The 27,269-nt window shown below is 31.7% G+C and overlaps 1 protein-coding gene across 1 annotated transcript; it reads left to right on the forward strand.

Annotated features, from left to right (window-relative positions):
- The first annotated feature begins 6,783 nt into the window (after positions 1–6,783).
- On the forward strand, positions 6,784–25,612 carry LOC129952753 (uncharacterized). The gene is made up of 13 exons (XM_056065565.1): positions 6,784–7,282; positions 13,227–14,070; positions 15,929–16,176; positions 16,473–16,832; positions 16,904–17,099; positions 17,164–17,265; positions 17,983–18,178; positions 22,705–22,893; positions 22,963–23,105; positions 23,163–23,587; positions 23,743–23,892; positions 23,954–24,097; positions 24,274–25,612. Exons 2-13 carry the CDS (start codon positions 13,580–13,582, stop codon positions 25,086–25,088), a joined length of 3,459 nt encoding a protein of 1,152 aa, XP_055921540.1. The 5' UTR covers positions 6,784–7,282; positions 13,227–13,579; the 3' UTR covers positions 25,089–25,612.
- Positions 25,613–27,269: the final 1,657 nt, after the last annotated feature.

Raw genomic sequence — 27,269 nt, forward strand, 5'->3', positions numbered from 1 at the left:
TATTTTAAAAGAAAACAAATTCATGAACACATCTAAAATTCCAAATTAATAAAAAGCAGTAAGGTCCCAATCCATTTGGAACTTTATGACCCAAAACATGTAATATCCCCATCCCCAATATTGGTACGGAAAACAGAAAAAAGTGATGAATTAAATATTAAATCGAAGATGTTTTAGATTTGTTCAATTAGTCTAATGTATGCATGAATGTTATAGGTACCTACCAAATTTGCATGACCTTAAGGAACGTCTTAATTACAACTTTCATACGTAACGTCATTTTGGTTGAAAATCAGTTTCACCACCTAATACCCTTAGTGTAAATTTAATGGAAAATCTTGAGATGAAGCAGCATGAAAACTTTTAAGAACTAATGTATCTTTTTTATATATAGTATGGAAGCTTTGTATATGAAAACATATACAAGGATAGATTCAAATAGAAAGAAGGAAATTGTGTAGACTTTTTGGGTGGACAATTAATTATCTCCCTTATTCTGCTGGCTGCTCATCGTAATGGAAAATATATTCTTCTCTCACTCCCGCTGAATTTCTCCACTTTCGATACTAGTGCCCACTACTGGGCATCCGATCGCCCTAAAAATTTTTGATCAAGAGAGTACAATAGTTTTTATAAACAAAGGTTTTATACATTTTTTTAAAATTAATAATCGAGTTGACACAGAAACTAAATAAAATGTTAAATATTTCGTTATTATTACTAGTTATCGACTAGGAGGTGAGAGGTTTTCCGAACAATATGCTCCCAAAAAGGAAGTAGTTATTAAATTCATTCAAACATTCAAAACACTTGAACTTCATTATTGCAGAAGTACTGTAGCTTGGCGTCAGTATTTACCAACTGAACTTTCTATTACTAAGATGTACAAAATGTACAGTACCCAGATCACACAGAACTCACTCAAAGTAAAACCCAGTTTTTTTTCGAAGCACTTTTAATAAAACCTTCAATATCGGTTTTAAGGCTCCTTCAAGCGATCTCAAATCAAATGGGGTGGCGCAACAGTCCGTTGTGAACCAGGGCCTAGTGACTTACAACTCTCAACCATTCCTGTGTGCGAGTACTGTTGTCAGGAATGGAAGGGACCTACAATTTTGGGCCGAATCCGAACGGCTAGTTTGAGAAAGCACTTTTTCATTGACAAGAATTACTCTTGAAGGATTTGTTAATTCCTCGCAAGAGGCAGTACCCGCGAAAATTATTTTTTTTAAATTAAGGTGGCACAGGCAGGGATTGAACCCAAGACCCCTTGCATGACAGTCCAACGCACTAACCATCATGCCACGGGTACTACTTCAAGCGATCTATGTATGCTCAAAATGTATTGAGCTTACAGATCGAAAAGAATAAAAATATAAAAAGAAAGCTCACGGTTGAGAAGCTGATCCATAAGAGAAGAGCCAAAGCTTTCTTTACTATATTAAAGGACTGCCAAAAAAACATGGTTTTGCCAAAGGTAGCAGATCAAGCTGCTTACAACTTTGGTGTAAGATAGCTTCCGCTGTGTTCAACCGTTTGTGCAGCCTTAATGTGAGCCATTCTAAGACAGTGCACTTAGTCTTAGTCTACCATGATTGGTATGACTTCTTATTGGCTTTAAGCTCCACAAAATATAGAAATAATGTTTCCTCTACCGGCACATTCGTATATTCCACCTGACCGGGTTTTTGCCTTTGTTGAAAAGCAGGTAATTTTATATTTTAATGTTTTTTAAATTGTTTTTGAAATTGGTAAATTTTCTAAGGTCAAACATAAGCAGAGAATCATTTCTCTCCAAGAATACCGGAAAATTCATGAAGAGTGCGCCACGGTTATTCATTTAGCAGATGAAAACTGTCCCGTATTCCACTGGAAAGGTTCTACGATGGACTATATTCGCCCAACTGGTAACTGGCACTTCAAGTTCAATGAATCTTAGAGATTCATTTTAACTAAAAGCGATAGTGGGGCCATTTTAGTCCGCTGTGAACCATACTGCTTGTCCGACATAGGAGCTCCGAGATCTGTTAAAAAAAAAAACTAATTTCAAAAGCGAGAATTAGAAAATATTAGAGAAGGGAGTACATATTAAAGCGGAAAAGTTGAAAGATGTCTTCAATTTGTTAACTAAACACTATGAAGAAGACTGAAGGTCCATCGAAGAGCTTAAGTTCTATAGAAATATAGAAGAAGTTAATGATTTAGGGCTCATAGTGGACAATGACTACCCTTTATGTGAGCCTCAACCAGTTTTCGACGAAATTCGTGTTTGAAATTTAATAATATTTGCATTCCAACTCACATTGCCTCTCACCACTATTCTAAGTATTGTTACTTAAATAAATATGAAGTTTTACCTTCATAAAATTAATTTTTTATTTGTAACAATTATTTATTTTAAATTGAAATTCAGAGGTAATTTTCAAAACCCATTTTATCCATATTTCTTTTTGCTACCACTCAAAAACTAAAACCCTCAGATCACGATTTGTAAACATTAACTGTGGAGGATCCCAATTCAAACAGTCCTGCAAACAAAAAAAATTATACAAAATGTTTCGTTTAGGAGATATAAGTTTTTCTTAGTTAACTCGAAATTACTAAAAGTGGATAAAATGGGCTTTGATTTTGATCAACCTATATGTCCTATGGTACATCTAAATTTAATGAATATAAAAATATAGCCAATTCTTGATTTAACTAAAGTTTTGTATGACCGCAACTAACAAAGTAGCTGGGATGCGAGCCACACTGAAACTTCCCATCTGTGTAAAATTTTAATAAAATATTAATAATATTTGCGGTCAATGTCTTTTTTCCTATTTTTCTTAAAATTTGACCAGGTATCAAATTCGTTGTTCTTGGATGCAAGAATGATTTTCTGTTACCAAAATATTCGTTGTGATACATCAAGGGCGGATCCAGATTTTTAATTAGGGGGGAGGGGTCACACACTTGATGAGTTTTTACTCAACGCTTAAAAATGTTCTTTCATGCTTTGTAAAGGAAGCTAACAAAATTTAAATAACATAATGTGTATCTCAACCTTACATTTACAGATTTCAATTGCTAAAGTGGCAACTTTAGTCATCAAATTATTTTAGAACACTTTTTCTAAATATGCCATGGTCTAACTATTTAATTTGGATGACTCCCTACATACGAAAGCATTCCAAAATTCGAACAGTTTTCTAAATATGCCATAATTAAGACCTAAAACACAATAGTTTAGAGAGTTTGTGGTGCATTTTTGAAACGTAGCTTTTTTTTCGAAAAATAAAATATCCTTTTCTTGATTCCATTTCTATTAATGCGAAGAACGCTACAAAAATTCAAAAGAGACGATCTAATATGAAGAACCGTCAGGCTTTTTTGACGTAGTTTTTCTTGGTTCTTGAATTTGAGGATACAGGTGCATTTATGTACATAATTTCTCAAACAAATTAAATTAAAACAAATCAAGGTAAACAAATACATAAGTTGGGCAGAAGCGTTTGTGTATGGCACTTACAAACTACACGTTTCAGAATTTCTTTTCACTTTAAATTTCAAGAGATTAAAAGCGTTTATTTTATTACGTTTTTAAATTAGCCATTAGTTTAAAAAAGTGTCACTTTTAATGTTTTTGGGACATGTATATTATTGAAATTCGTGTTTAAATCTCAGTTCTAGAGCATCCAAAGCATATTCACTTTAAAAGTAGACTTATTTAATTTCTTAAGATCTCTTGTATAACCAGAAATCAATTTTATTCAATTAACAGAATTGAATTTTGAAAAAAATAAAATGCATGACTGGGTCTCTAGAACTTGCTAATTTCTTCCAAAAAGTCTGTTTAAAAATATTTCCTCTATTTTAAGATTTAACCATGTAACTTATTTGTTTTCGAAAATCATTTTAAATTTTGTCTTAAAAATATTTCTGGTAAGCACTAAATAAAATGCTTATAGATATACATTTTACATAAATTTCGTTAAAGAGTTTTATAAACAAAATTCATATTTTTTTAAAAATAAAAAAAAAAGAAAAACATTTCTGATTATCAAAAATCATCATCAATTTGATAATTTTTTTTATAATTAGGGAACACTAAAAGGGTTTTATATGGCAAGGCTAAAAATGAATCTCTGTACTTCATAGTACGGCCGAAGTTGGGTATTACGGTTAAATTGTTTCAGGGGAGAAATGCAACTGGCTATTTCACCGTTAAAATAACGGTAAAAAGGGTGAGTCAAGAAACCTTGCGTCGATGTTCGAGTGGCGTAAACGAGTGGGTAATGTTAATGTCACCAATCATTTTTAAAGCTAATTTTTGAATACTGTCCAAAAGGCTTAAATAAGTTACTGGATTTAATGATCTAATCATATTTTGCCGTTCCAGATTCACATCCGAAGAGGAGGGTTGTGAGTCTGAAAACGAATATGAAAAGCTAAGAGTGCTATCGTCAGCGAAACAATGTATTGGATTAGAAGTAGCAGACAGGAGATCCGTTATAAAATGGGGCACACCAGCATTTCAGACTTGAATCCGTCCAAAACCAACTTGTATTGAACAATTCGAAAGAAAATTTCTAATCCAACGAAGAAGAGATGCGTCGATACCGGAAGTACGCATTTTCGATAAGAGAGCAAGATGTCAGACTTTATCAAATGCCTTTGAAATATCAAGTGCAATAATCTTACTTTCTCCAAAACGATGTAAGGATTTGTTCCACAGTTCGGTGAGATGAACCATAAGATCACCAGTGGACCTATTGCTTTTGCGGTCATTAAGAAGCTTCCGTTCTTCAAGATATTTCTTTCTTTCTTAGAAAGAAGTTACGTTAGTGCTATCGGTCGGTAATTTGTGTGAGAAGATTCGCCTTTTTTTGGGATTGGCTGAACAAATGCAGTTTTCCAACTACTCGGAACGAGCCCACAAGAATATGATAGATGCAAAAGCTTATGCAGTGGTTATACTAGCGTGGAAAAACAGCTCTTCAGAATAATAGCGAGGATATCATCTGGGCCAGCGGATTTATGAATGTTGACATCTTTAAGAACTTTCTCCACAGTTCGAGTACGAAAAAAAAATTGGTCCCATAGAATCATTTACGCGTTCGAGAACTGGTTAATTCATGACACTATCTGGTAAGGTGGAATTTTTGGCGAACTGTCTTGCAAATAACTTGGCTTTATTAATAGAGCTAACTAAATGAGTGTCATTGACAACAAGAGTAGAAACCAGGGGAGAGGAAGAATTCCTCATGTTTTTTACGAATGACCAACAATTCTAACTGCCTTTGGGACATTTCAGTATTTTTGGTCATGTAAAAACTTGGTTCTTCGAATAAAGGTGCTGCAGGCCTTCCTGGCTTGCTTAAACCTTTTTTCTCAGTTGGGTTGGCTTTCTCCTTCATAACCTCTTTGCAGCTCGAATCGAACCTTAGGTTTGATACTTTTAACTCTATTTGGGATAAAGGTTTCCATTCCCACATGAATCATACTAGAAATCATATCTGCACTGGAGTCTACGTCGACCATCGACAAGAACTTGCACAGAAAAAGAAGATTATTGAAATCGGCCTATTAGTTCACGAGAAACCTTTATAAAAATGAAGGTTTTATGAGGGGTACCCTTCTGGAACAATACCAAAACATGTTTAAGAATAAAAAAATTAGAGAAAGTTTTAAAAAACTCACATATTTTTAAAATGACGATTTCTTATTCAAGGTTTCTTCTTAAGAACCTCAATATTTGCCCTTATTCTCAGAAACAAATTTTATGGAAATAATTTCAGCATGACTAAAGTGTTTTTCAAATTCTAAATTTAGTTAAAATAAAAATTTGAGTTGTTCTTGATAGCAAACCGTTTTTTGTTGAATGTCGTTAAATTACAAACAAATCCTTAGTTGGAATCTTTACTTATACAATTTGACAGTATAAGCTTTATGGCTCATATGACCCCCCTGGATCGTCCACTAGTCAAAAGTTGATGAATTTGTGCTGGGTTTTTGGAATGGGGTTGAATATCCGATTCATATTATGTTCTTGGTTCAGTCTTCAGTTAAAATTAGTACTTTTAGGAACAAAGTTTAAGGAACGATTAGTTTTGAATTAAAGGGAATTCCTTCGAAAAAAACAAACAAATTATCTCCCAGGAGGTGGGGATCATGACCGCTACGAACCTCCCTGTATTCGCCATTCTGAAACATATTTTTTTAATAAAAAAAAATTAATTGTATTTAATTTTAAATTCATACCAATTCGGAATTTTTAACCTTTTTTTTTTAAATTGCTATGGTAAATAAAACGCCCACTCATTGTTTTTCAAAGTCCTCTCTTCATCTTTTCGTATCTTTTCTGGATCTTATGATATGGCCGACGAAAAAAGATTCCCGGACGTAGGGTCGTACGAACGTGTTCTCGCACTCACGCATACTCAAACATCACTTTGAAAACCTTTTATCTTATCTTGAAACCTAGAAAAAAATTCAAATTTAAAATTCGACAAATCGGACCAACATTACAATAACGACTTATAGGAAGTTAATATTTGCGAACCAAAATATAAAGTGTGCTCTATGGAATATATCTAGAGGTATATGTAGATCAACGATGTGTTTTAAGTTGAATTCTAATCAAAACGATTACATCTAAAATATGTATCTACGTATGTATGTATGTATGTACGTAAATCTCCTAAGCGTTTAATCAAACATCAAAACATTCTAAAAGTCATATTTTTGTATGGTTATGGTTCTTTATTATTTTTATTTTATAGACATGTATCCATAAGCCTCAACAGCTTAAGAAATGTGGTTTCAAACACAACGGATTTGATTGCATTATGTGTGGCAGAAAATTAAAGTTACCATAGTCGAAAAAAAACAAAAAAAATATAGAACGAAAATACGGACATGCGCTTTATTTAAACTCTCGCAGTTTTTATTATTCAAGTTCATCTCAGTTCGGGGGTTGTGAGAAGAAATAAGTGTTTTTTCTTATAAAATAAATTGACAAATAAATACTTTTAATATGTTTAAAACATTATATTATCAATAAAAGTTGACTTAAAGTGTGCATAACTTTAAGGCAGTGAAGGTTTTTAACTAAAGACGCATATTAAAACAAACGGTGATGTTCAAACTTTTTGATATGGAATCTGCAAAGGGGCTTTAAGAAGAAGAAAAAAAACTCCGATAAGAAAAAAAGAAATTCTCTTGATGCTTTAAACAATCATAAACCACATCGAAAAGCAAGAATTGTTCGAGTTGGCCAAGCATCCTTTTGTGCACCCAGGTATGTAGGTTTTTCCAAATTGATATGGTCTTCGTCTTGATGGCACAGGCACACCCATTTTTAAGTTTCACAAAATTTATCTAAACACAGTAGATTCAAACAGTTTGTACACATAAGTTCAGCCTAAATTGCTTTCTCCAAGATGCTGAAAATTATAATTTTACCGAGTCGAAATGTTTTTCCAGGCTTTCATTTATCTACATAAAAAAAGACAACTTCTGAAAGAAAACATCAAGCGTGATGCATCAATAGAGGCTCATGATGCGATGGTTAAGAAGCAATTTATATTCTATTTTGCGAAGACTCTTATCATAAACGTTGACAAAATAAAAAAGTCCAATGTGGTGCATGCATGAATATTAACGATTTATTAATTATGTTGACTCAATTGCTGACTGTAACTTCAGGTATCTTAAGCATCAATGCATTTTTTGCGATGCTGATGGTTATACCTACTCACCAGACATAAATACAAATAAAAAGAACGATATGTTGTTGGGCTAACATGCAATTCATTGGGGATACACACAAGAAGCAAAGCGTTTTTAAGCCTCTATTCAAAGCAAGAAATGTCCTTTGATATTTTTCTTCTTCCTGATTCATAACTCCAAATGAGTGTGGCCTACATCGTTTTAAGGCGAACGTCTACTTAAGACTCCGCAAAACCATATTTTTATTAGTTATGGTTACAACTTCAGTGGAGATAGTTATATAGTTTGCCGGAAACCTTTTTTTTCAAAAAACTTTTAAAAATAGTTCGATTATTCCCCTTATAAGTGTTAAAAAAGTATTAACAATCGACAGACTTTTAGCAACAAATCTTTAAAAAAGTGTACTTTTCTGTTTTAATCAATTAAAAACCGTTAAACCAGAAGATTCCTCTTTGATTTCCCAGTTCAGTTTTTGGATACCAAATACAATTTGTTTAATATATTTCATTTCTTTTTGTAATAGTCATAAATAAATAAATATTGAAAGAATAATACAATTTGTTCGAATACAAACGATGAAAAACCTTGAAATATCTAACCATTTATTAATTTACTGACAACTAATTTCAACTGAATTTCAGCAAAACATTTTGTCCAAAAAATAGTAAATTAAGTTTTTATCAAAGTTATACTCATATAAAAAATAATTATTTATTGTAATTTTGAATTATTGATAGTAAAATACCAAAAAGAGACCGTACTTCTAGATAAATTACCGAATTAAATTTATTTTAATTTTCAGTTTATTTGATCATTTATAGATGACGGTTTTTGTTTTCATCTTGTAAAGCTGCATCTTCAATCTACCAATTTCAAATAACGTTATCTTGTTATAAGTTATCTTATCTTATTCATAATAAGGCGATAAGAACCTTGAGCTAACCTTGAGATCTGAAAAATATTAAACAAATGATATTTAATTAAAAAATAAAAGATAACCAATTACTTTAATTATTTTTATAGTTCAGCAAAAGTAAAAAAAAATTGAACAAATAAACGTATAATTTATTATAACGATATTCAAACAAAAAGAAGTTATGAACAAACCTAATTACTATTTTCGAGTGATTTTTTACTTGAAGTGAGTATTTAATCTTAAAATCTTAAACTTTTTTTACATTTATATATGGCAGAACAAATACTATTTTATAATACACTTTGTTTTGAATTCCGTCAAAATTATCGGATTTTAAGATTGAATCTGAACATTTCTTTTTTTAAATTTCGGTGTTGGATCGACACTAACAAATGAAAACAAATTAGTAACAACATTAAAAAAATAAATAAATTTAATTAGTTCATAAATATTCATCCTGTAGGCTAAATTTTCATTTAATTTTATTTAAGTAGTTAATAGAAAGTTTCCGAATTTTCCTGTCCTGAAAATAATTAGAAATCATTACCTTTTCACCATCTAGACCATCATATAACCCAGCCACTCCACCGTTCACAACACCCCATGTTCATTTTTGCATAATAGGTTTGAAAAATATCCAACTTTATCCTGCGAAGAAGCTCCCATTCACTCCATGAAATACTGGCATCTCTGTTTAATCATTGCATTAACAATGCCTACTTTCCTTTTGGAAAAAAATGTTACCAATAGCTAAAACTAGACCTACAACAGAATTAAAAGACTTTCGACCTGTTTCCTTGCTTTTCAACATTGGAAATTGTTTAATTTAATTGTTTAATATAAATTTATATGATTTTTCATTCGATTATTCGAATGAAGAACCTAAGGGAATCCTTTTTGCAGACGATATCATCATAGTAGCCAGTGACGTGAGTTATATATATGTTGTTCCGAAAGAAAACAGTGTTGTTTGTTCTTCGGGTCGATAGCGACTCCCGAATTAGTTTTATTATTCAAATTAATCACTTAAAGCTAAGGTCAATGCATCCACTTCCCGTTGGCCTTCGGATATTGCAATGTATCGATTGCCAGCGGAAAGTGGTGTTGAATTACATTATGGGTTGCGAAGTAACACATATGTTCCGTCATCAAGTTTGCTGACTTTCATCTGTGTAACTCGTGCGACCACAGAAATCTCTTTTTAAAATAGAACAAAGATAACCCTTACTTTTAGGCTATTACAAAAAGTGGGGTTTAAATATAAATACGGAAAAATGTAGCTTAACATGCTTTCAAAACGCAAGTGGAAGAGGCCATCGTATGACAGTTAAAGAAAGTAAAACTTGTCCCTAAAAATAAATAACGTACCTATTCCATTACGAACCGAATTGAATTATTGAGGTATTCACTTTCATAACAGATTCCCTTTCCCGAATGATATTATGTAAGGCCAAATTTGTTACTGCGAGATTAAAGCCAGTACACATAAAAGGAATGCCCAAAAATACAAAACTTTCGGTATATAAAACATTGATTCGACCAATATTGGCATATGGATTTTGCTCTTGGTTTACTATTTCGCCTACGATAGCTAAAAACCTTGAACGATTTGAGAGACAAATTTTGAGATTTTGCTGTGGAATATTTAGAACAGCGAATAAAAAATATTTTGCAAACGTGATAATTTATAATTCCGCTAATCCAATAATTAACAAACCTTGCAAAAATTAAATTAAAACGCACTCATAAGATCCTTGTTTGATAATTCAAACCTTACAGACAGTTTGGAAGACAACTATTATCTTTCACCATATAACATACTTAATGGGCGATCATCACCATTAATAAAGCCTGACATTAACAGGGATTGCTTGATATCTTTTTACGAGAAAGCGTTATTCTCTAACTTAGGGGCTGGTTATAGCTATAGTTATAGCTGGTTAAATTTGAAACAGGAGGAATCTGAAATTTTTTACTGATTGCGATCACTAAAATTACGTCATTAAATTGTTGTTTTCTTTCGATCATATCATCGAGTTTCGAGCAAAATTTTTAATGATGTCATCGGAACAGTACAAAATTGGGACACCATCGGTAAAACGAAATGGAATTTTTGTTTGGCTTTTAGAAGCCAACTGTTCAGTAAAATGAAATTTCATCATTAAAAAAATTAAAATGGATCTATAAATTAAATAAAACTTTAAATGCATTCTTTTCTTTTGAAAAAATACTTAAATATAGGATTCATCTGGTGTCATCAATCTTTTGCTAGAAATAAATCTTTAACATGTTCAAAAACTAAAAACAAACATTTTATTGATAGCTCTAACTGGCCCCTTAAGGGTCCATTTTCAACATCAATTAATAATAATACATAAACGGATCAACAAATGATTGCACTACACTTAAGACAGGTTTATCTAGTTATAAACTAGCGAATATATATTAAAAAGTCTCGAATGGATCTTATGTGATTTAGTTTTCAAATGTTGGTACGATTGGTATTGTATTTGTATCTCGATGGCCGTGTTCGTTGAGTAGTTGTGCATTTGGAATCATGTGTTTTGCATTAGCGAAAAAAAATCAATTTGGTATTGTTCATATTAATTAGTTTTTTTTAATGAAAATGGACTAACTGGGCTTATTTTGCAAGAATAGAAAAGATAATTAAGTTTTGCTTTGTTTTCACTAAAGGTCACTCTCAATTTAGTTTAAATAAATCTTTTTGGTGTTTCCTTACACAAGAAGATTTTAATATGATTAAGTTTGACATCACTTTCAAAAATGCAAATGGTGTTTCGATGTTTCTTATGAAGTGCAAGTGAGTTAGTTAGTTTTTTTTGCTGAAGTTAATTTCAACTTTTGATTTTCACTAAACTTTCTAGTATTTGTGTGTTTTTTTATTATTATTCTGACAGATTTTCTTTCAGTTCTAACAATTTTTAAATAAGAAAATCTGGCTGCTGCCGAAGGGTTTTCTTGGAAATTTTCTACTATTCTTTTATTAGAATACCAAAAAACATGGGTATCATTCTGTATCTTTTTAAAAAAAAGGAGCTGGGATGCAACCCACACTGATAACTTCTTATCCCGTCTATTCACATGTCTTGATTAAAACTTTAACAAAGTATTCATTACAATATTTTGTATGAGATAAATAATTGAAGTCAATATCTTCCTTTGTTCTCCTAATACTTGAGTCGAAAATAATTTCTTATCAGTTTTTGTAGGTTTTCGTTTTTCGTTATGAAGTCAGTTGGGTTTTTCTAAAAACTTAACTAAAAATTAATTCAAATATTTTGCACTAGTAAACTAGTTTCAAAACCTATTTTTGAGAGATTTTGAGATTTTTAGTCGAAATTCAATTTTTACTAATTTTAATCTTACTTTTACAATAAAATTTAGCCCAGAATGAAATCATTTTGAAGTCAATGTTTCATTTATTCACGAGATATTGAAAATCGAACATCAATTTTTACCAGTTTTGCGTAGTATTTTGTGTAAATTTTAATTTGCATAAAAAAACTGATTGTTGGATTTGTATAAAAAAATTAATGAATGCCGAAGCCAATAATTTCTGTGAGATGAAGTTAATTTGAAGCCAATATTTGAAAAATTTGAAAATATATGTATGTATTTGAGTTGTAAAGTCTTTTTTTAACAACTTTTAGTATTGTTTGTTTAAGGTTTTTATTTTTTGTAAAAAATGTCTATTTGATTTTTCTTAAAATTTTATCAGGTGTCAAAAACGTTATTCTTCATTGCATGCATAGTTTTTTGTTCTTAAAATATTCTAGGTGACAAATATTTTTGGTTTAATTTTTCTAAATTTTAAATATTAGTATTCAAGTCACTAGCATTATTAATTCGTAAGATATTTTGGGTTAACCGAAACCAACCCGGTCAATTTTTTAGAGAGTCCTTTCTGCATCTTTATAACAATGTCTCCACTGGTTATTGAGATATGGACGACGATAAAACTTTTCCACATGTCTCTCTAAAAAACGTTTATTTAGATCCTAGGAACCTTGAAACGTCAAGAAACGTAACATTTTAAATTTGATAAATCGGACCGATTACAATAACTTCCTATTGGAAGTTACAAATTTAAATTCAAATTTTGTTCTGGTATCATCAATTTATGTACATATTTAAAATTTATAAGTTTATACTAAATCCAATTTCTTTTTAATGCCGTTTTCTATTTTGTAAAGCCATTTTTAGTATGTTTTGAAAGGAACATATCTGGTTAATAAATAAAAAGGAAAAACAGTAGAAGACGTAAAATCAATAACTTTAGCACACAAATAATTATAAAAACTCACGAACCAACAAATCTAGGAACAAAATCTAAATTTGTATATGAAGAATTTAAAAAATCTGCATTAATTTCTTCTATTACAATTTCCCAGAATGTTGTAGAGTTTTCATATAATAATAATAATTAAAGCAATTTGTATTCGTAGAAAAAATCAAGATGGCTATTATTTTTTTTGTGAGATATATGGAGTTCAAAATTTCAAAAAAAAAATTTAATAATAATAACTATTACATGTTTATATATTGTTCTTATCATATTTTTCTTTTTCCATTTCAGTTATATAAATACGAAGTTACAGAGGAATTTCATAAGATTGAAACCTTTAAATAATATTTAACATAAAAGAACATACAAAAACATATGATCTTAAAATCAGATTTAATGGAAAACAGAAAGACAAAAGCCGTAAAAATGAAATCAAAAAACAAAAGTCATACACCGAATTTAAAAATATACTTCCATTTTTTGTTTTCTACGTAAGCTTGTGGTCTCAAAACTACACATCGTATGTTAGGAATAAATTTAGATTAATTAACATTAAGCTCAGAAGAAAAAGTTGTGAGCATTGTAATAAAAATTCAACAACACATTCTGTGATCTATTATTGCGTCACAGACAATGTATTATTAATGTTAAAATATTACAGAAGCCAAATATATAAATTACTACTCAAATTATATCATGTTTCAATAAGGAACAAAAAAGTTTTTTCTATTGAACGCAATGTAATTTCATTACGAAACTATTTTGAAACTAAAAAGAGTAATATTAATGTAAAGTTACATTTCTTTATAAATGTAATAGTAAACAAATTCATGAGTTTTTGGAGATATAATCAAAATCGATCAACAGTTGATAGTTTAATAACGAAAAGTACAAATCGAGCAAAAACATCAGAATCTAAATTAATACTTTTCCGAATAATTGTTTTGTTGGTTTCGGCGACAGCTTTAACTCAAGTCTCTACTATTACCACATCATTGCATACGAATTCTAAGTACGGAGCTAATACGATCAAAACTAAATATGGATTGCTGAGAGGAATTGTTGTGAGGTCCTCACCATTGGTTGAAGCATTTCTTGGAATACCATATGCATCGCCACCAGTCGGAAGCTTAAGGCAAGTATTATTATTAACGTTTTGGTTTAAGGAATCATAAAATATTTCATTTTCATTATTCGATGCCATATATTGTTTATCAAAACACTTTACCAGGTATTTAAACGGTTCCCAGAAAAAAATAATTGGGTCAATAAGATGAATTCATTATTATTATAAACTCTTTATTAAAAATTTCAAATTCAATTCCAGCAAAACCAAATTCTACTAGAAATTTCTAATATCACAGAAATGCAATATTTACTCGTATTCCTGATTCGTTTATATTTTGTCAGGACCAGTAGGTTTAGTGGTAGTACCCGTGACAATAGTACCCGTCAAATCTTTGGTCGATAAGTCTTCTTCCTAGCATCAGCAAAGTTTTTGAAATTATCATCAATAGGGCTCTGATTAAGTGGGCTACGGACAAAAATAATTTCGGATAAACAGTTCGGGTTCAAGGCGGGTCATGACACAATCCATACTGCGTCTAAACTCGTTTCTGATATCCAATATAATAAATCAATACAACAATGCACAGGTGCTGTTCTGGTTGATTTGGAAAAGGTCTTTGACACCGTATGGCTAGAGGGTCTTTACCTAAAATTGAGCAGGCTAGGCATAAGCAAGCCATTGTTGTATATACTATACGATATGCTTAACGATAGAAAGTTTGTTGTCAAAAGTGGCAATGTAACTTCTACCATAACATTTTCAATTAAAAATGGTCTTCAACAGGGAGCGGTGAATTCACCGATTTTCTTCAGCATTTACACCAGCGCGAGATCTGATAGGTAGTCTTACAAAGGCAGTTGCGAACGCCGACGATCTAATTGCGTACAGAACGGCCTGATAGGTTGAGCTTATTGAAATTCTCTTGCAGCGTGATTTCGACAAGATTCAGCGATATTGCGACGACTGGAAACTGAAAATAAATGTCCAGAAGTCGGAGACAATTCTGTTCCGGACTCCGTTTAATAGAATTGAACTGATAGGGTGAAGCAGAAGAACCAGTTTTGGTGGCTTCAATCGGCACTTGATAGTTTAAGGGTTTAGTTTTATTTAGAATAAGCATAGTGGCACACAAAAATTAAAAAAGACAACAAAATATGGAAATCAAAACACGTTAGATAGTTAGATTTGCTGCTACGGTTGTTCTAGTTTTAAGTAGTTTATAGGTAGAATAGGTAGTTTAAGTTTGTTTTCAGGACTTAATTTTAAGTTGTTTTTAAGTAAGAATAAAAAAAGGATATTGATATTAGTTTTTTTTTAAATTTTCTAATGAATACAAAATAAATAAATTCGAATTGAAGTAACATAGATTTAGAGTGTCCGTATGGGACCAGTTAGTTATGGATAATTAGGCTAGTTTTATAAATGTTTGTCTAGCTTTAAGCTGGTTTTAAGAAATAATGAATACAAAAAATTAAAACAAAAAAGTGCGATCGACTGTCATGCGAGAGGTCTTGGGTTCAATCCCTGCCTGTGCCCCCTAAAATTTTATTCACGGGTACTGCCTCTTGCGAAGAATTGAGGAACTCTTCAAGAGTAATTCATGTCATGAAAAAGTGCTTTCTCAAATTAGCCGGTTAGATTCGGCATATAAACTGTAGGTCCCCTCCATCCCTGCAATTACTCGCACATAAGAATGGTTGAGAGTTGTTGCGCCACCTAATTTAATGTTAAGTAGGTTTAGTGTTAACTTGAAATTTGTGCTTTCAGCTAACTTTAAGTTCTTGCCCCAATGACAAATCTCATTGAAGAGTTACATGTGTACATAGATATTTTGAGAATGAAATACCTAATTCGACAGATAGTATTTATTTAAAAGCTTATTTCGTGTTTGTTTATTTTACTTCACATATATACATTAAAAAAGGTTTATGCCTCCGATCACACCCTCGCCATGGAAAAATGTACGGAATGCTGACAGATTTTCACCTGTATGTCCTCAAATAGTTCCAATGCCGCCAAACGGCCCCGAAGCCCTGCTTGAAGTTCCACGAGCTCGTCTAGTGCAGTTTCGTCGACTTTTGCCACTGCTTGGTAATCAATCTGAAGATTGTTTGTATCTGAATATTTACGCTCCAATAAAATCCTCGCTACAAACTAACAATCATCAAACTTGTAAGCAAGCATATTTTATTTAAAAATTAAACTCTATCAATTTATACATCAATGAATCGTTATTTTAAATATTAATGGATTTTTAAATTAAGAGTTATTAAAGCGAATGGCTTCAATTCCGTAGTGCATTGCAGTGTGTATATTATCGACTGCAAGCATATCGGGAGTGAAGCTATTAGGGCTTAAAATTCAACTAATTCCATCGACCTTTATTCGAGTTTAGTCATAATCATATTCGTATTCGAGTACATGTAGTTTTTATACAATTTCTCATAAAATGGTCTTTTAATTTCAAGACTCTAAACTGCAGCAAACTGCCAAAGCCGATACTGCTAAATTATCAACCATTTTGTACATTCATGGTGAATCATACGAGTGGAACTCAGGGAACCCATACGATGGCTCAGAACTTGCTGCCCATGGAAATGTTATAGTAGTAACAATAAACTTTCGTCTTGGAATTTTGGGATTCTTGAAAACCGGGGGAAAAGAGAGTGCTCAAGGTAACTTCGGATTAATGGATTTAGTAGCTGGTTTGCATTGGTTAAAGGAGAATCTACCAGCATTTGGCGGCGATCCGAATAAAATAACAATAATGGGTCATGGAACTGGTGCTGCCTTAGCTAATATTTTATTAGTTTCACCAGTATCAAGTGGTATAATTCTTAATTTTTTTAGTGGAAAACTCAAAAACCTTAAAATTCACTTGGTTAATACATTTTTGTAGATCTTATAAAAAGAGCAATGCTGGCAAGTGGATCAGCGCTTTCACCATGGGCAATACAAAAATTTCCACTCTTAGTCAAAAGAAGAGTTGCTGAGCAAACAGGATGCCATGGTGATCTTCTTATAGATGATCTTGCTCCATGTTTACGCACAAAGAAATTAGCCGAATTACTTGCTGTCAAAATTGATTATCCGAGGTAATTTTTGAGTACTTATTTTTATTTTCAATTAAAAGTTTAACATATTTTTTATTACAATAAGGTTTCTTGCTGGTTTTGCGCCTTTCGTAGATGGAACAGTAATATCATTGAATAGAGATGTATTAAAAACTTTAAAACTACCATCAGAATCTGCAATTTTAAGGTGAATATTTTTAAGTATATAATTCTATCGTCTTGGAAAACATAAAACTGTATTTGCCAAATCAGCTTTTTCCAATCAGCAATCATATATATTTTTAACATATAAATTGAGCTCAAGGTTGATCTCTAAGCTCGATAATCGATGTTATAACCGGGGACTGCCTAATAGGAAAGCTCGCCACGTGGCAGTTATTTTTTTTAGCTTTTTCAAATTCAAAATCCACATTACGGCAACCCTGTAAGAGCTTTTTTGAGAAAGGTACTTATGCGTAGGAAAAGAGTGCGAACGAGATGCAGATATCCCTATCTTCCCTGTACTGCCAATTTTTATCGGACAGACTATAGGCGTATTCTCAAATGACTTTCGCAGAACCTTTATGTCCTGCTCTAGCTCAAAAACAGAAGACATACCTAGAAGAATTTTTTTATAACGAATTAAACGGTCGCAATCATATTAATACAATCAGTCTTCCACAATTCGTAATGGACTCAAACTGATTTCATTGAGATTCATGTGGTATCATAATAGGCAAATAAACTGGCCGAAGTGTGTTTTACTACACCCCGGACTTTCATATTAACCTAACCTGAGCTGTAGGCATTTCGAAAAATGAGAAATTTGTTTATGTTAAACCTACTATTTTTTTTGGTTAATTAATTTTAAATAAATTAATTTGTGAATATTATAATTTTTACAATTTTGTATATTCTTTTGCAGTGCTTCAGGAATTGAGTTTGCAAATTTTCCAAAACAGGAACTTATATTTGCTTTAACCACGGTAGAATCTTATTTGGATTTAAGTGCGCAGGATCTAGAATTTGGTTTGAATGAAACAAGAAAAGATCGTATTCTGAGGACATATGTTAGAAATGTATTTCGTTATCATCTGAACGAGATCTTTGCTGTTTTAAAGGTAAGTAGACTTATAAAGTTGTTTATTTTGAACTGTAGTATTATTATATATTATTATTTTTTTAATTCCCTGTAACTTAGAATAGTAACTTTTGATGGTAGGCATTCGTGTTCATGACAGTAAATCATCAGAAAAAAGAGGCTGGGATGCGACCCACACTGATAACTTCCCATCCCGTCCCGTCTTTCGATTTGTCTTGCTTAAAAGTTTGTAGGGTTGGGTTAGAAAAGTTGTTAGTTGAATCAATCTTCAAAATTTAAAAATTACCAACAATATTTTTCATATAAAAAAATAGTTTAGTTTTGTTCAATAGATTTTTAGTCGAAAACAAAATTTTACAAATTTAGTAGCATTTCTTAAATTTTTACAAATTGGATGAATGAAATTAGTTTAAGAGATATCAAGAACCGAACATCATTTTTTACCAAACTTGCGTGCTATTTCTTGTAGATTTTTTTCTTATGAAAAATAGGACTGTTGGATTTTTATAAAAAAAAAACTACTGAATATCGAAAACAATATTTCAAAAGTTTAGAGACAATATTTTTAATTTTTGAAAAGCTATTTGAGTCTCTTGTCTCTTGTTTTCTCGATTTTTCGATTTTTCTCAAAATTTTTCAGAATGTTGAAAACAATATATCTCATAAGTTAAAATTAGTTGGATACCATAATCACAAATTTTTAAAAAGATATTTAAGTCGAAATTCAATTTTTACCAACTTTGAGTAATGTTTTTTTAAGGTTTTTATTTTTTATAAAAAAAATTGTTAATTCCTTAAAATCTTACCAGGTGTTAAAAACGTTATTTTTCGTCAAAATTTTTCGCTCAAAATTGTTTTGGAGATAAAACCATTTTGTATTCGTAAAATTTTCGAGGTGACAATTTTTTTTTAATTGGATTTTTTTTCAAAAAATATACATGTTTGGTATCACGTTAAAATATATAATATAAAATTTAATTCAAGTCTCTAGCGTTTTTGGTTCGTAAGATATTTAGGGTTAACCAACATTTTCACCTTTTTTTAAACTGCTATGTTAAGAAAACAACCCACGCAATTTTCTTGAAAGCCCTTTCTGAATCTTCCTGCTTATAAAGTCGATATCTCTTCTGGTTTCGCATTTTCTTACTTTAGCTCAAGTTTAAATTAATGGTCTTATTGCCCAGGAGTCAATTGTTCCAGACCTCAATTAGTTTTTTAATAGTATCTATTAACATATTAAATGCATTCATAACGAATTTAAGATTTAATTTCTTAACACTCTTATAATTTTCATAAAAGTAAACATTTATCTTATTCAAATAAAATATCCACAACTCCAAGTATATAGTCCAGTTAATAAAGGTTTTCACCCCAAAAAAAAGTCCCAAGAATCCGACGTGAGCTTTAGCGGCAGTTAAGAGAAACCTGGAGATTGTTTCAGTTTTTCACGTTTATCTCAAAAACTATTTGTCGTATCGAAAAATTGTATTCCACAAATAAGAACTCATTAAATTTTATAAAAAAGCATTCATAATTTTTTCGTATCTATTATAGTTTTTAAAATAACTCTAGCAGCAGTGAAGAGAAACATACGGTTTTTCGGGTTTATTTTGAAAACTATTTCTCGTATCAAAAAATAATCTTCTACAAAATTAAAGCTTATTACATTTTCTAAAGAAATATGATATTAATTTGTTTGTACTTGTTTTAGTTTGTAAAATAACTTTATAGGTATTTACGAATATCAAAACGGCGCACTACAGCGCTATTTGGATCTCAGGCTAGGTTGCCTTGAGATCGCCATTTCTAACTAGGTATTTAAAAAAAACATGTGATGATTTTATCAAACACGTTGATGACGACCCCAAAAAATATTTCTGGAAACTCTTATACTAAAGAAAACGAACATTGAAAATAGAAAAAGGAAGAGCATCGCAATAGGGCATATCATTATGTCAGTTGTGCGTCCAAGATCGTTCATGTCTCCAATACTAAGCAGTCTTGCCTTATTGATATACAGAAAGCTAAAAAGAACGTTAGATGGACTAAATACATTACATTCTTTGGGCGGAATAAGATGCATTGCTGCATCCTCTTCCATAGGAAAAGAAACCGATACACGAAGGCAAAAGCTGACAAAAACTACCTTGTGCTAAATCAACTAGATAACTCGAAGTACTTTCTTTAGAAACATTTCAGAAAACAGATGGCGGATTAAAAATTTTAGTTTTTGAGAATGTGAATGCGTGTTCCTAAGAAATGTTACAGCCAAAAACATATGATACTCTTTAATTGGCATCAAAGTTTATTGGCATTTACGATGTTACAGGATGGAAAGGGTATACTCACTCAATAACAACAGGCTTGTTTAGTGCAAAATCTAAAATCATTCCTCTTTTGTTCATAAACTCTCCACCGTCCGAATATAATACACTCTACACTGCATTGCACTATGCTGGCAGTTTGTGTTGCAAATTTGACCAAAAATGCCTGGTGGTAACATTTGACAAGCCTCTTTATATCCAAAGTAAACAATTCATTGCCACAGCTTCATCTGAGTTCCGTCTATCAAAATGCGTAGTCAGATTGAGTGGATTTCACCTGTTAATGTCCTATATTGTTCCAATAGTTTTTCTGACAAGTGGAAGTGGCCTGGAAGAGTTAATGGTTTCTGTTGAAAAGATGTTGCAAGTAAAAACTTTCGCTAAAGCAGTTCGTGTTTTGATAATAATAATGGAACAAGTTGACATAAGCCAACATGAATTACAGGAAATCCAAAATCCCATGAACATTTTTCTTAATGAGTCTCCTTCGTTATGAAGCAACCCTCATTTGATCCAATAGTGAGAAACTACAAACAAATCTGAACAAACTCAAATCTAATGGACCAACAATGCAGGACATGATAAAATATCATTCTGTGATGACCCCAGATGAATTTAAAAACTATGAGAAGAACTAACCGATTTTGGACAGGGGTGTGGTCGAACCAGACGATTGAACAAACTCCAATGCGTGGAATGAAGAGTATGGGTGTCTTGACACCAAGGCGTGGAATCATTGATAGTGTTATTTTTTCTAATAGTGAGCTAAAAAGATTTTAAAGAGAAAAAACGTAAAATTAGTGATAATACAGACATTGCAATGCTGTCAAATGGGTTCCAAAGTTATCCTTTACTCCCAGTTACAAATGAAATCATGTCAATAGCGAGTGGCATCGTTGGGGATGATAAAGTAACTTGCTTAAATGCTTATTCTTTAGGCATGCAGGCAATAAGCCATATAGTGGGACACATATTTTCCTTAAATGCATATAGTGTTATTTTACAAACTAAAACAAGTACAAAAAAATTAATATCAATTTCTTAAGACAAATTTAATAAGCTTTAATTTTGTAAAAGATTATTAGACCGAAAAAAACAGTATGTTTCTCTTCACTGCCGCTAGAGGTATTTTATAAACTATAACAAATACGAACAAAATTATAACAGCTTATTTTTATAAAATTTAATGAGATTTAATTTTGTTGAATAAATTTGTTTGATACCACAAATAGCTTTCGAGTTAAACTTAAAAAACTGAAACAAATACCATGTTTCTCTTAATTGCCGCTAGAGCTCACCTCGGATTCTTGGGGACTTCTTCTTGGGTCATTACCAGACATCCCTTAATAAGTGTGTCAAGTTTCAAAACTGTTGGATTTTTTTTTTGAGATGAAGGGAATTTTTTTCGGTCATTGACTGGACCATACGAGTATTTACATATTAGAAATAAACAAACACAAAATAAAATGCATAGATATCTTTTTTTTGTATCGTCGATATAATTTTATGTTTATAGATGATTTAATGCTAAGGTACCATCTGCTTAGTTCAATGTTAGCAAGCTCTTTCTAACATTTCTGACAGTATCTCAAGAATAAATGGTTTAATGTAGTCTACCGGAGCTTCAACCGTAACAGATTTGTCGACATGAGCCTTAACACAGCTTTACAAGAAAAGTCTAGATGCACGATATAGGTGGCCATTTTAGCTGCCTTTTTTTACGTTACCATAATATTCAGGATCTTACAAGGGCATGGTCAATATCGCTTCTTCTTATTTTAATTTCTTGACACAAAAATAATCTATTGTACTTATTTTTTGATATTAGCAACTATGAAAACGTAATTTTGCATAATATAAAATAATCCTGCAGTCAATATCAAGTTTCACACTATAGTTTAGTAAAACTTATAAATGTTTTTAAGTTGCACAATTCAAAACCCGCAAACATTACTTTTCCAGAAAATACTTTATGATATTCATCATAATTTCTGTACAGTTTTAATTAAATTAGTACACTTATGTCTCAAACGGACTAATTACAATAACTTCCATGAAGCAATCTCCTTTTATAATTCCTTAATTCACTTAAATCAGGTGTCTAAGACTTTTCAATGCCGATATTTTTGTGATTGAACAGCATCCATTTAATTAAATTAGGAAAAAGTCTTATATTGTATGTATATAAAATTAATAATAAATTATGTACTTTACATTACAGAATGAATATACCGACTGGGAAAAAGCAATTCGTAATCCATTGAGTTCTAGAGATGCGACATTGTCGTTTTTGAGTGACGGACACACTGCATCGCATTTAATCAAAATCGGATATATGCACAATCTATGTGGTGGAAAAAGTTACTTTCTACACTTCAAGCATAAAACTGAAGAGGAGGAATATCCAATGGTATACATTTTAAATAACCATTATAAAACTATTCAGAATTGACGAACCGAAATATTATTTTGGGTACAGAGATCGGGTTCAGTACGAGGTGAAGATGTTCCTTTTTGGTTTGGTCTTCCAGTTTCTCCACTTTTTCCACAAAACTACTCCAGCCAAGAGAGAAATTTAAGTTTAATCATGGTCAAGCATCTGTCTAATTTCGTTAAAACTGGGTACGAGTATGATTGTTGTAAATAATAATTAAATCTAATTTTTATCTCTGTGTATAGGGATCCAAACAATTCAAGTGATTCTGTTAGTGAGGATATCACATCCGATGAAAATGAAAGCTCAAGCCATTCCTTTAGAAAGCGTTCAAATCTTGATAAACATTCAGAAATCAATAATACTGCCTTGTCAAAAACTTTCAGCCATGACGAAAAGTCTTCAACTGCATCTTCAAATATGAATTCCATTGAATACGAGCACAAAATACTGAGAAGGAAACGATCAAACTTGCAGTACGGCCATATGAAATTCAAAAGAAATATGGGTAAAGAAGCTATTTTTCGAAATGCCAAAACAAACAGAAAGCACTTGAACCCTATGACTGATATGCTTAATGATGAAATGGTGAAAAAAAATCACGGTGGGTCAGAATCTTTGCCCTTTTGGGAGGCGTATGACTCAGTTAATCAACTTTATTTGGAACTAGGTAAGAAGTAATGGTAAATTGTGCTTTCAGCTGAAATAGTTTTAAAGGAATATAAGTTCGATAGAAGTGAGATTTATATCATCACGTCTATAAAAGGACACTGTTGGTATGTAATTTCTTTCTTTTTTAAAAATATTTGTTTGTTTCTTTTCCAGGGAACGATGCAGGGCTTCATAGCCATTATAGAGGTCATAAACTTTCAATGTGGCTTAATTTAATACCTCAACTTCATAAGCATACTAGAATCAATGAAATGCCTCTAAGGCATCACCAATTTATGGATGATAATGCGCAGTTGTTTGATGGTAAGAAAATTCATCTTTTCAAAAGTTTTCGAAACTTAAAAGATTGCTCCTTTTCCTGCAGGAGTTGTGCGGCCTTATTTACAAAATATGCCTTCGGATGATGATGGGCAATTTTCTATAAAAACACTCAGAAGCATGAGAAATTCAGCAAAAGTAGCTGTTCAATCAGCAGCAAGTAGCTTCCAACAGGAAGAATTCATCACAGGTACTTAATGCTTTGCTCTATAGATCTCAAGCTTCAACACAGCTTTTCAAACAAAAGAATAATGGGTGATACAATTTCTGCTTTATGTATCTAGTTTATATTTAAAATTAATCTCATATTACCAATTTATTTAAAATAACTCTTTAACAGACAATATATTTTATTTAATATTCCAGATTGTGGTATTAACACAACTCAATTCGACAATGTCGTTTTCCACACAACTTTCGTAAACAACTCAAATTCTTCCGAAAATTTGCCAAACGTTTTGGGAGACCTTGAAGTTTTGCGTAGGCTGACAGGAAAGCAGCTTCAAAGCTATACCGCCGCTTTTATGGCAACAGTTGCAGTTGGCTGTTTTCTCCTCGTTTTGAATGTAATAATATTTGCTGGAATATACCATCAACGAGAAAAAAGAGCCAAAGACAACAAGAAAAAGGAACAGCTTGAGGAGAACGAAATTTTTCTTAGCATACCTACAAAAAGCGCTCTCAGTATTGATTGCCCTCAAACGGAAACGGAAAAATTGCCATCTCCCGGAAGTAATTTCTTCGATCAAAACACGATACAATCATCTGAAAAGGATCATCATGTTGACACAGAAGATAAAATGTTCGGAGAAATGGGTTGGGTCTGTAGTACAACGACACTTGATCTTCTTAACATAAGATCATCTAGGGACAATTTGAATACAAGCGCTTGTGCGGCAGCTCACGATAATACGCCATTTAAACATGACAGCCATGATGCTTTGATGCAGACAAACCATCCTAGTCCAAAAAACGAGATGTCATATCAAGAAATCAACGATCCTGTTGGTTCAAAAAGTGAAGCAAAAGTCTTCGACAGTAATAATCCAAAGGTATTATCCAATCCCCCCACTTCAAAACCTAATCATCCAAATCAGGGCGGTATTCTAAGAATTGCTGGAGGAACTTCAACGAATTCTGGAAACAAAAAACGTGTATACATTCAAGAAATTTCTGTGTAGTACTTATGTATATGTATGTATGTGAATCTTCATTTCTAACTTCTTCTTCTATGACTTTCTATATAATCAAAGGCAAAATTAAACGCCCACCTAGTATCTTCGCTGTATTGCTCAATTGACTGCATGTAACTCATAAGATTTTTTTTTTAATGTGAAAGTGTTATCAGCTGTTAAATAAAAATATTATATAAAATAATTAAAGTCATCTTTTTATTGTGACATAAAGTTGTTAAGAAAATGTCCTTTTCATTTTACTAAAGTGTTTAAAGGTGTTTTTTTGCAAGGTTGTTCTACTCGTATATAGATATTATCTATGTTCTTAGTTGATTAAAATTAGCTCTTAAAAGTTCATGAATATCTGAAAGCAGGAATATCATACTTTTCCTGCATATGCTTCAATCCCTAAAATATTTGGAAAATAGGTAGGAACTATATCTTTAGATAAAATTGCTACTATAATTTGCTTAACAATGTTTAATTAGAAATTATTCAGTTATTGTGAGCTTACTCTTAAAATTGAGCGTACACCAGCAACTGTTTTGAATGATCATAATGAATTGTTATGTAATTTTATTCCAATTCCCCTTTATTTAATATTTTATGTTATATAAACAAGAAAATAAACTGTAATATCAATTACAAAGAAGAGAGTGTCGATTTGTCTTGCTAAAAACTTTATCAAAATATTACGTTGAAATACTCACTATATGGGCATTCAGCACTACAGGAGGTCGACGATGCACATAGTCAAACTGAAAAATATCTCGCAGTTAATGAATATTGCTCTCCTATGTGGCTTATCAGGCTGCTTTAGAACGTTAATATCAAAAAGCCACTTGTAATTTTAAAAATGTTGACAAATATTCGAAAGAACATACCATTTTCTAAACTAAGAATATTAAAATTTACTCAAACTGAATTCGAAATTAACTTTTCATTGGATTATGATGCTGAAAATATGACAAGTGTAGTAGAAAGGCGAATGGCAACAAGACCACGGAAAATAAAGATCTCAGATCAAGAACTTGTAATCTTGCAGAAGGACATCGAAACCTATCTATCTCTAAAGAAAAACATGTTTTAACTATGTTCAAGTATATAAGTTCTGCGGATAGAGCTTACTATAAAGTTATTCATTTGGAATCATGTGTTTTCCATTGGCGAAAAAAATCAATCTGTAACTATTGATATTATTTAGTTTTGTTAATGAAAATGGACTAACTGGGCTTATTTTGCAAGAGAAAACTATTTTCAAAGATTTATCTCAGTTTAGATTAAATAAATCTTTTTGGTATTTACACCGCACAAGTAGATTTAAAGATGGTTAATATGCAATTATTTTTTTAATTCGATTTAAACAAAACGATCCCCGACCGGAATCGAGCCGAAATTATGTTGAATTGATTCAATACGTTTGCTATGAAATTCGAAATAGGGAGTCCATACCTGCGAAGCATATTCAAGAAGATGAGGACGAACTTGGCAATTATACAAAGAAAGAGTAACATAGGGATAATTGAACTCCTTTGCCCAGCGTTTTATAAAACCAAGCATACAACTTGCTCTATTAACAATAAATTAATGTGATGTGTAAATTCTAAGTTGAAACAGAAAGGAACAACGATGTCTTTGTCGTGATATACAATAATCAAATACCCTACCGATTCGTTGTTTAGTAAGAGTTATCGTATATCATTTTAAAGGGTTGGGGGTAAGGCTATTTTTGCCACACCAAAATGTGAAACTATCAATGTCGGCTTGTAAAAGGATACGATCTTGGCTGGACTTTATTCACTTGAGCGTAGACATGACGATACGTCGTTAATAGACAGGATGAACAGAAAAGGGCCAAGATGGCTTCCCTGTGGAACACCAAATTGAGCAACAAAAGGTTCAGAAAGACAATTTCTAAATTTTTCCTCATATGATCTGTTTTCAAGGTATGATTTGATCCAAGCTAAGAAAACTGGTGGAAAACCAAGAGCTTTAAGTTTAAAAAAGATAATTCCATGGATAACTTGGTCAAAAGCTTTACAAAAGTCGGTGTAAACAGTCAACTTTTTTTGAGTTTGAGAATGTGAGGAGATTAGTAACGGTTGATCTTTTTTTCACAAAACACTTTTACTGTTCGCAAATGAGATTTTAACTCAAGATTGCTACACTTTCACAAACAACTTGTTA

Source organism: Eupeodes corollae, chromosome 3 (assembly GCF_945859685.1).
Source record: "Eupeodes corollae chromosome 3, idEupCoro1.1, whole genome shotgun sequence".
NCBI classification, from domain to species: Eukaryota; Metazoa; Arthropoda; class Insecta; order Diptera; family Syrphidae; genus Eupeodes; species Eupeodes corollae.

Excerpts from the sequence above, each read along its gene's own strand:
- LOC129952753 (XM_056065565.1), top strand. The coding sequence starts at position 13,580 with ATGTTAAAATATTACAGAAGCCAAATATATAAATTACTACTCAAATTA. Across the intron at positions 14,071-15,928 it reads CCACCAGTCGGAAGCTTAAG|GTTTATGCCTCCGATCACAC; the intron begins GCAAGTATTATT and ends ACATTAAAAAAG. Across the intron at positions 23,588-23,742 it reads TCAACTTTATTTGGAACTAG|GGAACGATGCAGGGCTTCAT; the intron begins GTAAGAAGTAAT and ends TTTCTTTTCCAG.